The sequence below is a fragment of the Oncorhynchus keta genome, chromosome 5 (genome assembly GCF_023373465.1).
Source record: "Oncorhynchus keta strain PuntledgeMale-10-30-2019 chromosome 5, Oket_V2, whole genome shotgun sequence".
Taxonomy (NCBI): Eukaryota; Metazoa; Chordata; class Actinopteri; order Salmoniformes; family Salmonidae; genus Oncorhynchus; species Oncorhynchus keta.
Window position 1 is genome coordinate 14616918 of NC_068425.1, and position 17312 is coordinate 14634229.

General features: G+C 46.1%; 1 protein-coding gene across 2 annotated transcripts; it reads left to right on the forward strand.

Moving 5' to 3' along the window:
• Nucleotides 1-628: 628 nt before the first annotated feature.
• LOC118384535 (forkhead box protein J1-B-like) lies at nt 629-4718 on the forward strand. Of its 2 annotated transcripts, none has more exons than XM_035771146.2 (3): nt 629-882; nt 1083-1664; nt 2227-4718. In XM_035771146.2, exons 2-3 carry the CDS (start codon nt 1095-1097, stop codon nt 3064-3066), a joined length of 1410 nt encoding a protein of 469 aa, XP_035627039.2. In that variant the 5' UTR covers nt 629-882; nt 1083-1094; the 3' UTR covers nt 3067-4718. The 2 variants fall into 2 exon arrangements, with proteins under 2 accessions (XP_035627039.2, XP_035627040.2); XM_035771147.2 differs by having other exon boundaries at nt 1102-1664.
• Nucleotides 4719-17312: the final 12594 nt, after the last annotated feature.

Below are 17312 nucleotides of genomic sequence, written 5' to 3' on the forward strand. Positions count from 1 at the left end.
ATACGAGAACCTAACATCGACAATAACCAGTAGATGTCGCTAATACATCATGTCAAAACCAGAATTACCCAATTTCATCACAGAGCCAGTATGTTCGCAATGTCTACTACACACAATCTCATTAACTGTAACATTTATGTATTCAATGTCTATAAAACGAGGAATTAATCAAAAGTCAATTCAAATATCGACCATGTGTAGGTAAAGTCACAGCACAGTTGTAAAACATTTAACTCCAAAGGTGGCTGTTTTTACAATTAACTAAGGATGTATTCATTATCTGCAATTATTCAGGATACCGTTTAAATAATATATATCATTAACTGTCCAATAGCCTACAGAAGAGCCTTAGTAACAAAACGGCACTTTCGTTTTTAAATCAAAACTCATCCTTCTTACAATTCATAAATGCACAACGTATACAATGACAGTCAGAAGCCAATTTATTTCTGATTAAATTAGGTAAAAAATATTACGCAGAATATTAAGTGCAATTACATTCTGTTTTCACTGATTTAATAACACATTTTTCCTATATATGCACTCATACAGTGAGCCGTAGAAACAAAGGTGAAACCTGTAAATCACGGAGCCAATCAGCGACCTGCAATTTGTTTAGGGCTATTAAAACTCAAGGCGGTCTTTTCTGTCTTTCCCTCAGTATGTTCGGATCTGTCTCTCCGCCGTTGTGGGATTATTATCACACATCGACAGGATCTGAATGAAGGCTACTTTTGCAAATTAAGTCTTGGGTTTACATGTTTAGATAGCAGTTCCTCACAAAGCCGTCTGTAAAGACATCGCAATAACGTGTAAGAGGTTTGGGTACCATATGAGAACAGTGGAGCTGATCACTCAAGTTGTACTGCGGAGTACACCAAGGTAATTGTACTGCATTCGCTAATACTTCTTTATGAATGAATGGCCACTGTTCTTTTATTTTTATGAGTTTATAACGCAATATTTCACATTGTAAATTTAAAGTCAGCTGAGTGAGATCACACCAATATGTAAAGGATTCACAGGAATGACAGCCAGCAAGAAATGTAATACAGCAATCTTTTGTGGGAATTTATTAACAGGGTCACTTTACAATGCCAGTACTACCAAGTCAGGAGATTGCCACCAGATTCAAGGAGAAATGGATGAAGCTTCACCCAGAAGACCAAGACGATGAGAATGGTTCAGTGCACCTGGATGACAGTCTCACCAGCCTCCAATGGCTCCAGGACTTCACCATAGTCAGTGCGAGTCTAGAAAGCCTACCGGGCTCCACTTGCCAGCCGTACCAGCTGCCTCAGCCCAGCCACCTGCACCCTCAGGGCTCCGACTCCCCCTCCAGTCCACCTGCTGGGGACACTGCAGCCTCCGGCATGCCTCAGAGTGCAGGCAGCCCCATCACCTCCAGTGCCTCAGCCAACAGGACTAGTTACTACTCACTTCACCCGACAGTGACCAACCACCACCAGATCACTGTGCCAGCCAAGTCCCTGGAGGAGGTAGACTTCAAGACCAACCACGAGGTGAAGCCTCCCTACTCCTACGCCACACTGATCTGCAGAGCCATGCAGGCCGGCAAGAAGAACAAGATCACACTGTCTGCTATCTATAACTGGATCACAGAGAACTTCTGCTACTACAGACACACTGAGACCAGCTGGCAGGTTAGTGACTCAGTCTGTCTTCTACATTATTGATCAAACCTGAGAGAGGTACACAACACAGGGGGAGAGAGATGGGTGGGCGATTGCATGCAACTAATCCCTCAGAGAAACAAAATTTATTTTGATGTTGTATGGAAAATAAGTTCTAGGCCTATCGTGGTTATATTTGTTCATCATTGACGTGACCGTGGGTTATTTCTTGTTTGATTTTTGGAGGGAAATAAGTAGAAGATGAGTAGAAATCATCGGACAGGAACAGGCGCAACTCTCGCTGACCATTCAAAAATGTGTTGTTTTATTAGACACGTTTAAATGATTGACGTTGTTTGATTTTCTTGGAATCTCTGTGATGGGAACTATATGATTCAGGAGAATAATGAACTTAAATTGTTATTACCTTGTCCTGACGATGCACATTTGACATGTTATAACCAATGATTTATATATGCACATCGTTAGGTGTAACATTATGACGATCCAGCAACAAATGACAGAGAACCTTTAGTAAGACTACTATCAGTTAGCTCGTCTTTTCATGAACTACATTCTATTCTCTCCTCAGAACTCTATCCGACATAACCTGTCACTCAACAAGTGCTTCATGAAGGTTCCCAGGCAGAAGAATGAACCAGGAAAAGGGGGATTCTGGCAGATTGACCCTCAGTACGCGGACATGTTTGTCAATGGAGTCTTCAAGCGCAGGCGGATGTCAGCCATCCATTTCAACACCCAGAGACACAGCAAAACCCAAGGATCATCCCGTAATCGGAAAACCCAGGAGTACCACCAGCATTTCTCCCAGGCCCACTACACAGTGTCCCACAGAGGAGCAGGTGCTGGGAACAGATGCAAACTTAGTGGCACAAAGTGGGAGACAGTCCATAAGTCACCACTGTTGACACCGGATCTCATGGAACCAGAGGCACTGAAGGGTGAACTAGACTGGGCCATGGTGTTTGACGATGTTCTGAATGGGAGCAGCAATAACTTTGAGGATCTAGACATTAACTTAGCTCTGAACTCCCTGGGCTGTAAGGTGGAGCTCTCCCAGCAGGATCAAGGCCGGGCCTGGCACCTGGGGAGGTGGTGCAGCGGAGGGGCTGACCGGGACCACCTGCAGGCCTGCAAGTACATGGAGGTGACCACCATGGGCTGCTACAACATGGAGGAGATCCAGCAGCACCTCAATCTGACTGGGCTGCAGCAGCCGCTCCCTTTGGGGGTCCACCCACAGCACTTTGAGGAGCTGACACTGTTCCCTGATGAGCAGCAGAGGCACCCCTGGGAGGAGCTGAAAGAGGAGGTGCAGGCAATGCCTATTACCCTGGACCATAGTCTCAGCTTCTGTGAAGGCTTCTTCACTGAGATGCAGCCATGGGGGACAGCAGAGTCTTATATGTGACACCCTCACCCAGCACCAGCCCCAATACTGAACAAGCAGTCCAGCAGGAGGCCAGAGGACCTATAGACTACTGTTTTGCTACATTAGCATCATGGATTCATTCAGAAAAACATACGTTAATTGATTTTTGATTTTTTTATATTTTATGTGCATTTTCTATTTGCTTTTTGATTGTTTGCATCTATGAAATAAACATGCTGTTTTTAACATAGCATTGAATGTCTGTTATATAACTAATACATCTATCCTAATTAGCAACCACTTCATTCCAAAAACCTATACACTAAAATCTATACACCAGTCAAACGTTTTAGAACACCTATTCATTCAAAGGTTTTTCTTTATGTTTGACTATTTTCTACACTGTAGAATAATAGTTAAGACATCAAAACTGTGAAATAACACATATGGAATCATGTAGTAACCAAAAAAGTGTTAAACAAATCAAAATATATTTTACATTTTAAATTCTTCAAATAGCCACCCTTTGCCTTGATGACAGATTTGCACACTCTTGGCATTCTCTCAACCAGCTTCATGACGTAGTCACCTGGAATGCATTTCAATTAACAGGCGTGCCTTCTTAAAAGTTAATTTGTGGAATTTCTTTCCTTCTTAATGCGTTTGAGCCAATCAGTTGTGTTGTCATAAGGTAAGGGTGGTATAAAGAAGATAGCCCTATTTGATAAAAGACCAAGTCCATATTTTGGCAAGAACAGCTCAAATAAGCAAAGAGAAACGACAGTCCATCATTACTTTAAGACATGAAGATCAGTCAATCTGGAAAATGTCAAGAACTTTGAAAGTTTCTTCAAGTGCAGTTGCAAAAACCATCAAGCGCTATGATGAAACTGGCTCGCATGAGGACCACCACAGGAATGGAAGACCTAGAGTTACCTCTGCTGCAGAGGATAAGTTCATTAGAATTACCAGCCTCAGAAATTGCAGCCCAAATAAATGCTTCACAGAGTTCAAGTAACAGACACATCTCAACATCAACTGTTCAGAGGAGACTGTGTGAATCAGGCCTTCATGCACGAATTGCTGAAACCACTACTAAAGGACACCAATAAGAACCAACTTGCTTGGGCCAAGAAACATGAGCAATGGACATTAGACAAGTGGAAATTTTATATTTTACACACACACACACAAGAAGGATAAGCAATAATGAAAGATGTGTGTATATAGTGTTTTGGAACTCTTCACATATTAATATAATATAATTTCAGAATCAGTATTTTGTGGGCAATCAGATCAGACATAATGCAAGAGAGAGTTGTGCCATGACAGTTTTCTGGCTGTCCAACCGGCTGCATTATGTTCTGAAAGTCTTCAACTGTAAAACTTTATGATGATTTTTTAATATTCTTTCCATTAGTAGATATTCTAAAAAGGCTCAGGATTACCTAACATTAGTATAGCCATGGTTGTAAGGGTATGTTATCTACATGATGTTTTATGTATGATTCAAGTAATACAGTTCAAATATGAAAATACTGAATAACTTTTTCAGCATAGATGGTCATTTCTTTGGCAGTAAGTTTATCTAAACGTGCATGTGATGAATGGGGTGATTAATTATTGAATGATTAATTAAAAGGCTGTAAATAATGCATTAATTAAATAAAGACAGTGGACTTAAAAATAAATGCTTTTGTGATGTAGTTTCTATGATCTTCCGAGGGATAGGAAAAAGATGGAACAAAGTAAATAGGTGTTAACTTGTGGAATAGACACCAGCTGAAATAGGTTTTAACCAATCAGCATTCAGGATTAGACCCACCCGTTGTATAAATCTCATTATAAACTGGGTGGTTCGAGCCCTGAATGCTGATTGGCTGACAGCGCTGGTATATCAGGCCGTATACCACAGGTAGGACAAAAATATATATTTTTGCTGCTCTAATTATGTTGGTAACCAGTTTATAATAGCAATAAGGCAACTCGGGGTGTTGTGGTATATGGCCAATATACCACAGCTAAGGGCTGTATCCAGACACTCCACTTATGTCACGCATAAGAACAGCCCTTAGCCGTGGTATATTGGCCATATACCACACCCCCTCGTGCCTTATTGCTTAACTATACTGTATTATCTATTGTTAATGTATGTAGTAGACAGACAGATAGGACAAGTACATTTACAACTCTTCTACTCTACCAGGAATTAACTGTCCTATCTCTATCCCCTACCTACACCCTCTCACCATACACCACTGAAAGTTTGTCTCATGAGGACCAGCCTGCCTAAGCCCCGGTCCCTTAGTGCATTCTGAAATGGATGGTACAAAACAAAGCACTTCACTCAGCAGGGCAGATGAACACACATCCATCTCTGCAAGATGAAACGTTGCTTTCAGATCCCTCGAGGAGTTGTTTATTTATCAGCCTTTCCCAACAAATCCAAATTCCATTTCCAGAGGATCCATTAGCGATAGAGTGTGACGAGGTATTGTAGCAGCGCTCATTCAATTTCACTCATGGTGGAGAAGTTCTTCCAGGATCAAAATAATGGTGTGTGTGTGTGTGTGTGTGTGTGTGTGTGTGTGTGTGTGTGTGTGTGTGTGTGTGTGTGTGTGTGTGTGTGTGTGTGTGTGTGTGTGTGTGTGTGTGTGTGTGTGTGTGTGTGTGTGTGTGTGTGTGTGTGTGTGTGTGTGTGTGTGAGACCCATTCTGAACACTTCCCTCCTTCTCTTGCCCAATGTTATAATGAAGATAACCTCTTTGTCTTTCATAGCAGAAAAATGTAGATATTTCCCTCAGGCATGTCTGAGCTTGTCGAAGCTTTATAAGATGGCCAGACCCACTGGACTAATAACCATGGTGCAACTTGGTCTGTCTGTGTAAGTCCAATGTTTTTGTAATCGTCACCCTGAACATGAGCAGCCCAGAGGCAGGTGTTAAGGAAGAGTCGGGTCAGGTGGAGGTGGTGGAGCAGGTCTGGGCATGCAGGGGCCATTGTGTTATTATGCAGTTCTGAGTAAACATAAACCAGTTGGATGTGTAGGTAGGTTGGGTCATCCTGAGGTCCATGGCCAATCTGCACATCACTTAAACTCAAACTGAACCACACCACAGCTTGTGGGCTTGACGGCAGCTTACTTTCTAGACAATCTAATAGAAGGTACAGCTGGGTGGTGAGCTCAAATCTAACATTCCCCCCTGGACAAACTTCTTGTCTGTTGCCGAAGCCAACCCTCCTGAGCTGCCCTGATAGACTTATCTCCCAGCAGGCAGAACCATGGGGCTCTATTCAAACAAGGAACTGTGGCACACTGTCGGCCCAACATGCAGATCTGTCAGGGTGAACAAGCAGGGCACCCTGACCCTGTCTGCTTTATGTCCTCCTGGTACTGCTGATTACAGGAGCTGACTACTGGGGAGCACAGGACAGCCAAGGAGGAGCTGACTGCTGGGGGGGCACAGGACAGCCAAGGAGGAGCTGACTGCTGGGGGGCACAGGACAGCCAAGGAGGAGCTGACTGCTGGGGGGCACAGGACAGCCAAGGAGGAGCTGACTGCTGGGGGGCACAGGACAGCCAAGGAGGAGCTGACTGCTGGGGGCACAGGACAGCCAAGGAGGAGCTGACTTCTGGGGGCACAGGACAACCAAGGAGGAGCTGACTGCTGGGGGGCACAGGACAGCCAAGGAGGAGCTGACTGCTGGGGAGCACAGGACAGCTAAAGGGGGAGCTGACTGCTGGGGAGCACAGGACAGCCAAGGAGGAGCTGACTGCTGGGGGCACAGGACAGCCAAGGAGGAGCTGACTGCTGGGGGCACAGGACAGCCAAGGAGGAGCTGACTGCTGGGGGGCACAGGACAGCCAAGGAGGAGCTGACTGCTGGGGGCACAGGACAGCCAAGGAGGAGCTGACTGCTGGGGGCACAGGACAGCCAAGGAGGAGCTGACTGCTGGGGGCACAGGACAGCTAAGGCGGAGCTGACTGCTGGGGAGCACAGGACAGCCAAGGAGGAGCTGACTGCTGGGGGCACAGGACAGCCAAGGAGGAGCTGACTGATGGGGGCACAGGACAGCCAAGGAGGAGCTGACTGCTGGGGGGCACAGGACAGCCAAGGAGGAGCTGACTGCTGGGGGGGCACAGGACAGCCAAGGAGGAGCTGACTGCTGGGGGCACAGGACAGCCAAGGAGGAGCTGACTGCTGGGGGGCACAGGACAGCCAAGGCGGAGCTGACTGCTGGGGAGCACAGGACAGCCAAGGAGGAGCTGACTGCTGGGGGGCACAGGACAGCCAAGGAGGAGCTGACTGCTGGGGGGCACAGGACAGCCAAGGAGGAGCTGACTGCTGGGGGCACAGGACAGCCAAGGAGGAGCTGACTGCTGGGGGGCACAGGACAGCCAAGGAGGAGCTGACTGCTGGGGGGCACAGGACAGCCAAGGCGGAGCTGACTGCTGGGGAGCACAGGACAGCCAAGGAGGAGCTGACTGCTGGGGGGAACAGGACAGCCAAGGAGGAGCTGACTGCTGGGGGGCACAGGACAGCCAAGGAGGAGCTGACTGCTGGGGGCACAGGACAGCCAAGGAGGAGCTGACTGCTGGGGGGCACAGGACAGCCAAGGAGGAGCTGACTGCTGGGGGGCACAGGACAGCCAAGGAGGAGCTGACTGCTGGGGAGCACAGGACAGCCAAGGAGGAGCTGACTGCTGGGGAGCACAGGACAGCCAAGGAGGAGCTGACTGCTGGGGAGCACAGGACAGCCAAGGAGGAGCTGACTGCTGGGGGCACAGGACAGCCAAGGAGGAGCTGACTGCTGGGGGCACAGGACAGCCAAGGAGGAGCTGACTGCTGGGGGGCACAGGACAGCCAAGGAGGAGCTGACTGCTGGGGGGCACAGGACAGCCAAGGAGGAGCTGAAACAAAAGGTGAACTGATACTGATGGGTTCACTCACGTACACAATACATGAACAAAACAAATCAGTTCGGTTTTTATTAGTCTTTCCAGTGATATACAGTAGAAAGCACAACACAGAGTGGGGACAGCCTGAAAGCTCCATGGCTTGTTGTGTGTACGTTTCTATTACATCTGTGCAAACAGTCCCAACCTGACATACATATTATTGAACACATGGTCCCCAGTCCCCAGAGTCCATTCACTCTGAGAATGATTGCTTCTCATTGTTCCCTGCATCTTCATCCAAACCAAGTGGAAGTCTTTGTGTGGTGGAGAGACGGCTGGGAATCCATCTCCTTCAGATGTGTGAAGCCAGAGCAGAGAAGGGGATGAGGACCTGCATCTGACTGTGTAGTGCCTTGCATTAGTCAAGTAAACCTCTGTCTTAATGCACAGCTCTGCTGAGTTTAAAACATCATTCTAAATATATTTCTATACTCTTGAGCATGGTTATAGATATGTCTTCAATTATCACTGTTGTATACATTATGATAGGAGAAACCTGACAGGTTCCAACTTTTACATTCTCGGCTTTGCTGAACAATCTTTTGGGAGACCAACTGTCATGGTTGATATTCAGTCACACAAAAGAGATCCATTTTTATCAAGTGGGATGACTGTCTCTCTATCTGTCACATGAGGGGTTAAACAGACTTATCTAATTTTCTCACATGGTCATTTCATTTCCACGGTCCATTCCTAATTCTGACTTGGGTTGACTGATCAATGACATCCTCCAGAAGAAAGACAATCTAAATATAGAAAAAAAATAGTATTTGTTTTTACCTGCTGTTTGAACGACCAGGTTGCAGACCAGGTTACCTGCTGTTTGAACGACCAGGTTGCAGACCAGGTTACCTGCTGTTTGAACGGCCAGGTTGCAGACCAAGTTACCTGCTGTTTGAACGACCAGGTTGCAGACCAGGTTACCTGCTGTTTGAACGACCAGGTTGCAGACCAGGTTACCTGTTGTTTGAACGGCCAGGTTGCAGACCAGGTTACCTGCTGTTTGAACGACCAGGTTGCAGACCAAGTTACCTGCTGTTTGAACGACCAGGTTGCAGACCAAGTTACCTGCAGTTTGAACGACCAGGTTGCAGACCAGGTTACCTGCTGTTTGAACGATCAGGTTGCAGACCAGGTTACCTGCTGTTTGAACGACCAGGTTGCAGTCCAGGTTACCTGCTGTTTGAACGACCAGGTTGCAGACCAAGTTACCTGCTGTTTGAGCGACCAGGTTGCAGACCAGGTTACCTGCTGTTTGAACGACCAGGTTGCAGACCAGGTTACCTGCTGTTTGAACGACCAGGTTGCAGACCAAGTTACCTGCTGTTTGAACGACCAGGCTGCAGACCAAGTTACCTGCTGTTTGAACGACCAGGTTGCAGACCAAGTTATCTGCAGTTTGAGCGACCAGGTTGCAGACCAGGTTACCTGCTGTTTGAACGATCAGGTTGCAGACCAGGTTACCTGCTGTTTGAGCGACCAGGTTGCAGACCATGTTACCTGCTGTTTGAACGACCAGGTTGCAGACCAAGTTACCTGCTTTTTGAGCGACCAGGTTGCAGACCAAGTTACCTGCTGTTTGAACGACCAGGTTGCAGACCAGGTTACCTGCTGTTTGAACGACCAGGTTGCAGACCAAGTTACCTGCTGTTTGAACGACCAGGTTGCAGACCAGGTTACCTGCTGTTTGAACGACCAGGTTGCAGACCAGGTTACCTGCTGTTTGAACGACCAGGTTGCAGACCAAGTTACCTGCTGTTTAAACGACCAGGTTGCAGACCAGGTTACCTGCTGTTTGAACGACCAGGTTGCAGACCAAGTTACCTGCTGTTTGAACGACCAGGTTGCAGACCAAGTTACCTGCTGTTTGAACGACCAGGTTGCAGACCAGGTTACCTGCAGTTTGAACGACCAGGTTGCAGACCAGGTTACCTGCTGTTTGAACGACCAGGTTGCAGACCAGGTTACCTGCTGTTTGAACGACCAGGTTGCAGACCAAGTTACCTGCTGTTTGAACGACCAGGTTGCAGACCAGGTTACCTGCTGTTTGAACGACCAGGTTGCAGACCAAGTTACCTGCTGTTTGAACGACCAGGTTGCAGACCAAGTTACCTGCTGTTTGAACGACCAGGTTGCAGACCAGGTTACCTGCTGTTTGAACGACCAGGTTGCAGACCAAGTTACCTGCTGTTTGAACGACCAGGTTGCAGACCAAGTTACCTGCTGTTTGAACGACCAGGTTGCAGACCAGGTTACCTGCAGTTTGAACGACCAGGTTGCAGACCAGGTTACCTGCAGTTTGAACGACCAGGTTGCAGACCAGGTTACCTGCTGTTTGAACGACCAGGTTGCAGACCAGGTTACCTGCTGTTTGAACGACCAGGTTGCAGACCAAGTTACCTGCTGTTTGAACGACCAGGTTGCAGACCAGGTTACCTGCTGTTTGAACGACCAGGTTGCAGACCAAGTTACCTGCTGTTTGAACGACCAGGTTGCAGACCAGGTTACCTGCTGTTTGAACGACCAGGTTGCAGACCAGGTTACCTGCTGTTTGAACGACCAGGTTGCAGACCAAGTTACCTGCTGTTTGAACGACCAGGTTGCAGACCAAGTTACCTGCTGTTTGAACGACCAGGTTGCAGACCAGGTTACCTGCTGTTTGAACGACCAGGTTGCAGACCAAGTTACCTGCTGTTTGAACGACCAGGTTGCAGACCAAGTTACCTGCTGTTTGAACGACCAGGTTGCAGACCAGGTTACCTGCTGTTTGAACGACCAGGTTGCAGACCAGGTTACCTGCTGTTTGAACGACCAGGTTGCAGACCAAGTTACCTGCTGTTTGAACGACCAGGTTGCAGACCAGGTTACCTGCTGTTTGAACGACCAGGTTGCAGACCAGGTTACCTGCTGTTTGAACGACCAGGTTGCAGACCAAGTTACCTGCTGTTTGAACGACCAGGTTGCAGACCAGGTTACCTGCTGTTTGAACGACCAGGTTGCAGACCAGGTTACCTGCTGTTTGAACGACCAGGTTGCAGACCAAGTTACCTGCTGTTTGAACGACCAGGTTGCAGACCAAGTTACCTGCTGTTTGAACGACCAGGTTGCAGACCAAGTTACCTGCTGTTTGAACGACCAGGTTGCAGACCAAGTTACCTGCAGTTTGAACGACCAGGTTGCAGACCAGGTTACCTGCTGTTTGAACGACCAGGTTGCAGACCATGTTACCTGCTGTTTGAACGACCAGGTTGCAGACCAAGTTACCTGCTGTTTGAACGACCAGGTTGCAGACCAAGTTACCTGCTGTTTGAACGACCAGGTTGCAGACCAAGTTACCTGCTGTTTGAACGACCAGGTTGCAGACCAAGTTACCTGCTGTTTGAACGACCAGGTTGCAGACCAAGTTACCTGCTGTTTGAACGACCAGGTTGCAGACCAGGTTACCTGCTGTTTGAACGACCAGGTTGCAGACCAAGTTACCTGGTGTTTGTGACTGGAATCTTCACAGGAACTCAAGAAAATTGTATTTTTCTCTCAAAGACAAAGCATGGTTGGGAATAATGGTTTAATATCCAATGGTCTTTCATTAACTTCCTCTATGAAGGTATGTGGTCTCCCACATGAGAAAATACTTTAGTATAGATGGTGTTAGGAGGTCAATGGAACGCAGACCGTGAGGAATAGAAGGAAGCTGGATTGGGGCAAGTTAAACACTTTTTTTTTTTTTAAGTGGATATTCATCAAATCCGTAAATGTCATGATTGATGCATTGTAAGAGACCCAGAAGCATTTCGCTACACCCGCAATAACATCTGCCAAATATATGTACTGTATGTAATTAGAAGTTGTCCCTGTTCAGGTTTAGAAGATGTGACTGCTAAATGCTAACTCCCATAAGTATAAGCTGGTATCATAGCTAGAATACAGAAATCCATGCTGGTAGTCAAAGTTGTTTTGAACTGTAATGCAGTTGATTGACGACGATAATATGAACATATATTGGGGTTTGACGTCCATACAAAAATGATACTCCGATTTTTACCTCAATATAGTGTGAAATACACATACATGTATAAACAATAGACTAAATGTAGGCTCATTTTGCTGGGGGGCAATGAGGAGATTCAGGCTTTCCCCCATGGCATCTTTCCGCTACGCGTTTACATGGCATTTCCATTGTTTTGGTCGAGTTCCATTGACCTCTTTACTGAATCTATACCGCATAGTTTCTAAACACGCTGTTCTGTCTTTGTCTATACTATGGTATAAATATTATAGTATTCACTGAAGTATTTTGCCGACTTTACTGTAGTATTCACTGTAGTGTTTTGTGCAAAAGCACTACAGTGAATTCTATGGTATTTACAGTTAACTATAGTATAAATATTGTATATTGTGGTCCTTCTGTAGCTCAGTTGGTAGAGCATGGCGCTTGTAACGCCAGGGTAGTGGGTTCGATCCCCGGGACCACCCATACGTAGAATGTATGCACACATGACTGTAAGTCGCTTTGGATAAAAGCGTCTGCTAAATGGCATATATATTTTGTAGTAAGAAGAAAACTGTAGTATATACTATAGTAATGATTTTTTTCTTCCCTCAAATCGTGAGTGTAATGGAAACAGAGGCAGGTCTAAACTTTTCAAGTACATTTCGGGAGAAGGTAGAAGGATGCATGTGTGAGAAAGGAACAATACAAGGAAAGGACTCGGAATGCTGGAATGATAACCCCCATGAATAAACCACTTAATTCCCAAACAGCATCTCTTTATTGTGAGGGGAACTAAATAGGCCCAATGAGTGATAATCCAATCTGTTGTGGTAAAGAATTATCGGAAGTGGCATTCCTGTTCTATTATTCACCCAGGAACATGGAAGTGCCTCTGTGGTGTCCTGCAGTGGTGGTTCACAAGTTCAGAAAGCAGGTGATTCCTTATATGAAACGGTAGTGGGAGCATGTCTCACCCCTGAGGACTCCGGACAGAAAATAAAACCACAGCATGGGCTTAATGCCATTTTTAATATAGCTATGTTCTAGATCTCTCTGTGTATACACCAACACAAAGCTGGGGTCATGCAGTGTGCCCTCTGGCTTTGATGGGCAGCAGGGTAAAGGTCAGAGGTCACAGATCTGTCAGATAGTTCTCCTGTTGAGGCTGTAATTAACTTGGGCCCCTCTGAGAAAGAGGGTGAAAGGATTGTCTCCTTTAGATTTGGTCTGACTAGATTTGGTCTCATCCTTGGCCCTATAGATAGTCCAGTCTGAACATTTCCCAATCTCAGTACATCGGCAGGATAACTGACCATTGATGTCAAAACAAAAGAGGGGTCAAATTAGAGCAGCATCATGTCAGAGAATCCTGAGGTGACAGGCTGGAGGTGAAACATCTTCACTGCTGTTTGTGAACCTCTGTTCACGTCTGTTTGAGAACCTCTGATCAGGTGATCCTTAGTCGTCATCATTTATGTCACATTTGAGTCATTTAGCAGATGCTCTTATCCAGAGCGACTTACGGGAGCAATTAGGGTTAAGTGCCCCACCTCTATACCAGCCTCCAACTGTTGTGGGTCTGCTCTATCCCTATGGGGAATGTGGATTATCATCAATAATGAATACCAAACAACAGCCTCCATTCCAGACCAGACTGAGAAAGAAGGGAATGCCCTGTAACACAGCATGTTGAATAACAATTGACGCTGGGCCAATTGTGCGCCGCCCTATGGGACTCCCAGTTACAGCCGGTTGTGATACAGCCTGGAATCGAACCAGGGTGTCTGTAGAGACGCCTCTAGCACTGAGAGGCAGTGCCTTAGACCGCTGCGCCACTCAGGAATTAGCTCTTGCAAATCTCTCGATTGTTATAAAAAAGTATTTTCTGCCACATCATTGCAATAAATGCATGTGTTCCTTTGAGTTGTGTGCTGTGTGTGTGTGTGTGTGTGTGTGTGTGTGTGTGTGTGTGTGTGTGTGTGTGTGTGTGTGTGTGTGTGTGTGTGTGTGTGTGTGTGTGTGTGTGTGTGTGTGTGTGTGTGTGTGTGTGTGTGTGTGTGTGTGTGTGTGTGTGTGAGTGTGTGTGTGTGTAAGCGCAGATGCTCCGTCCTCTTTTCTATTTCCCTCACCTCACAGCTCCCCTGATGAATAAGAAGGTGGGTTGACATTGCAGGCATTGTCTGGGTCTTGAAGAGAGTCTTATTTGATTAGCTGCTCCCTGCTTTATGAAGCCTGGCATCTGGCTCCCTGGGCCAGCTAACTGGTTAATACAGGGTAACACTATACCTTCCTTCCCAAGGCCTGGGACCGGGTGACTACACTGGGACCTCCCCTAATCAGCTGTCTGGATGGAGGGATGTGTGTATGTATGCTGGAGGTAGATGTGATGGGAGCAGAGTCTCTCTCACCTGCTCTCCTCTTAGGATACCATTATACTCAACACAATAATCTCTCTCTTTTACTAATCAGACTAACAATCAGTAGTCAATTTGACCAATCAAAAGAACAAGTGCCTACCATGAATCAGCCAGTAAAAGCAGACCTCGTTAAAAGATTACAATTACTTCCTGGAAGGACTATTCTGCTTTTGAAAAGGTTTTATGTAACTGGCATTCCCAAAACATTATTAACCAGACTATACTGTATATATACTGAATAACAAAGCTCATATCGTGGAACACTTCTCAACCACTAAGAACAACATTCTAAATGTACAATCACGCAGATTTTAATACATTGCAGAAATGATAGAGGCAAACAAAAGATGTAAAAAGCCACAAAACACCAGTCCGTAACACCATTAATCAAGATAGTGCCAACGGTGGCCTCTCTTGCAGAAGAGATCGGTGGGATTCATTAAAAGCGGTGTAATTACTGTAGCTGGGACTACACCTGTCCCCGGCAGACTGTGGATCTAACATGCAGTACACCTGCCTGCCTATTGTGATTGGCCAAGAGGCACAGCAGGGAAGTGCGTGCTGTGTGTGCAGCTCCCAGAAGCCTCAGTTCCTCCAGGAGAGAGAAGGGTCCTCTCCATCAGCGTTACTTTAAATATTCATGCTGGAATCAACAGTGGAACACAATCCTTCTCCTGGGTTTTCTCCTGCTTTGCTTTGGGAGGCATAGGTCTATGGTGGCAGACCCATTATGGGCCGTTATCGCGCACATACACACAAGCAGAGCACACACAGTAAGCCGTCGTCATACTTAATACCTGATGAAAGCAGGCATATTGCAAGTGTTTAAGTGCATTAATCAGACAAATCAGAAAAACTGAAAAAATGAATATTCACCTTGTCCTGTTGGACAGCAATGTCATAAAAAGCTATCATCGATCACTCTTAACGAATTACTGCACTGTCAAATATTAGAGTCAGAAGGCTCTTTTTCATCTAAAACCAGACGACGACGTGAGACCTCAGAGAGAAGAAGCTACATTGTGGGTAGGAGCATGGTTGGTATCTCAGGAAGGGGTATCAGGTACCGGGGGACCCTGGGCTTCCCTAGGGGCCAGAGCTCATTAGGCAGCTGCTTAATGAGAGAGCAGAGGGAGAGATGGGATAACTTGTGGCTCTCGTTAATGCTGTACGAGATGGTAACAATGGGAAAGAGAGGGAGAGATACCTGGAGACCATTCTGACCTAAATAGACAGGGTGAAGAACATTGTGTACAAATATTGGTGATGTAACAAGCACATTTACATCAGTCAAGATCTCCCTCATCACCACAGATTGGCAAAGTCATTTTGAAGTAGTAGTGCTTGGTGAAAGTATGTATAAATCCTAGTATGAATGCCTTATTCCAACAGACTTTTATTTTTGACATTTTGATATTGTCTTCTAGAGCTCTCTAGAAGACACAGTCACAAGGGCATATATTACACTACACAATCAAGCACACAATTTGGCCAAATGATTCAGTGCACTTACTAAAAAACATGTCCTAGGCCAATCCTAATTATGGGGCTTGGATACTTGACGAGAATGCAGACCTCCGCGTCATTCAGAGCATTGTTTCTGGGGTATTGTTCAATACCCCTTTTCTGATCATATGAATACTTAATTGAGTAACTCTTTAGCATTTGAATCTGTCCATCCCATGGCTGAGAGAGGGGTCTTTGTGCAGTGGTAATCATGGGGGCTTGCTCTGGCATTAGGGTCAGGACCTGTCCACACTCAAGATGCCTCCCTTTTTTATGTCACAGAACCAATTATCCTGGACCACAGGGACACGCATTAGCCAGCTTCTGTCAGGAGGAGAGAGAGAGACCAAATACTGCTGTAACCTTTGGGAATAGGACTACCCCGTATTAGGCCATCTAAGGTTACAGCAGTATTTCCTCTCTCTCTCTCTCTCTCTCTCTCCCTCCCTCCCTCCCTCCCTCCCTCCCTCCCTCCCTCCCTCCCTCCCTCCCTCCCCCTCCCTCCCTCCCTCCCGACATCAGACACAGTAGGCTCAGCAGGGGGTGGCATTCCAAAAGGACCATGCTAACCTCCCATTGGTCAAGCTCAAGTTAACAGCTCATATGAACACCAACTGGCTATTTGAAGAGGAGCATGTGTGCACTTATTTGGAGGGTAAACATGTGGGTAACAATAAAGACAGTCAGGCTAATAATAAATCATGAAATAAGTATAGAGGTGGTGGGTTGGCTTTTTGGAGAACAGACAAAAAATGATTTGGGTCCATCCAGCTGTAAGGTGTTTACTTGGATATGACTGAATCTGTGTACAGAGTTGGAATGGACAAAAAGGAGAACACTGAAACAAGAATGTCGAGCCCCATGTCAGATCATAATCAACGAACAGTACTATCAATAAGATCTTGCTTTTCTGCTTCAAAGTTATATTGGCCCTAGAGTAACTGAAGCTATTTGTTATGCACCTGTGTTAGACTAATAATGTACAAGAGGGACTGATTGAGACATTGCTGGGTCATGCAGGTTTCACAGTGCCCCCTGCTGATGGTCTCCATAAAACTGGCCTTCTGGTTCTCATGATGGCAGGTAGGTGATATAAGCCTGTGTGTGTTTACTTCGATTATACTTCCTCTTCTGCACATCAACCACACAATAAACGTACACAACCACTTACCTGAAATATGCTAATAGAATTCACAGAGTGACACACAGAGTGTGGTCTGTCTCTTATACGCTTCCTCTCATCTCCATTTGACTATCTCTTTATTGCTGTCCAGTTCCCTGACAGTCATTTTACCATGACAACAGGAATGTGCCTATATAGCCCTCCTCTCCTCCCTGTCTGGTCAAGGTCACTATTGTCTACAAAATGACCCTGTATGTCCTTAACATGATGTTTAATGTCCGGTCCTTCA

Excerpts from the sequence above, each read along its gene's own strand:
- LOC118384535 (XM_035771146.2), top strand. The coding sequence starts at position 1,095 with ATGCCAGTACTACCAAGTCAGGAGATTGCCACCAGATTCAAGGAGAAA. Across the intron at positions 1,665-2,226 it reads ACACTGAGACCAGCTGGCAG|AACTCTATCCGACATAACCT; the intron begins GTTAGTGACTCA and ends TTCTCTCCTCAG.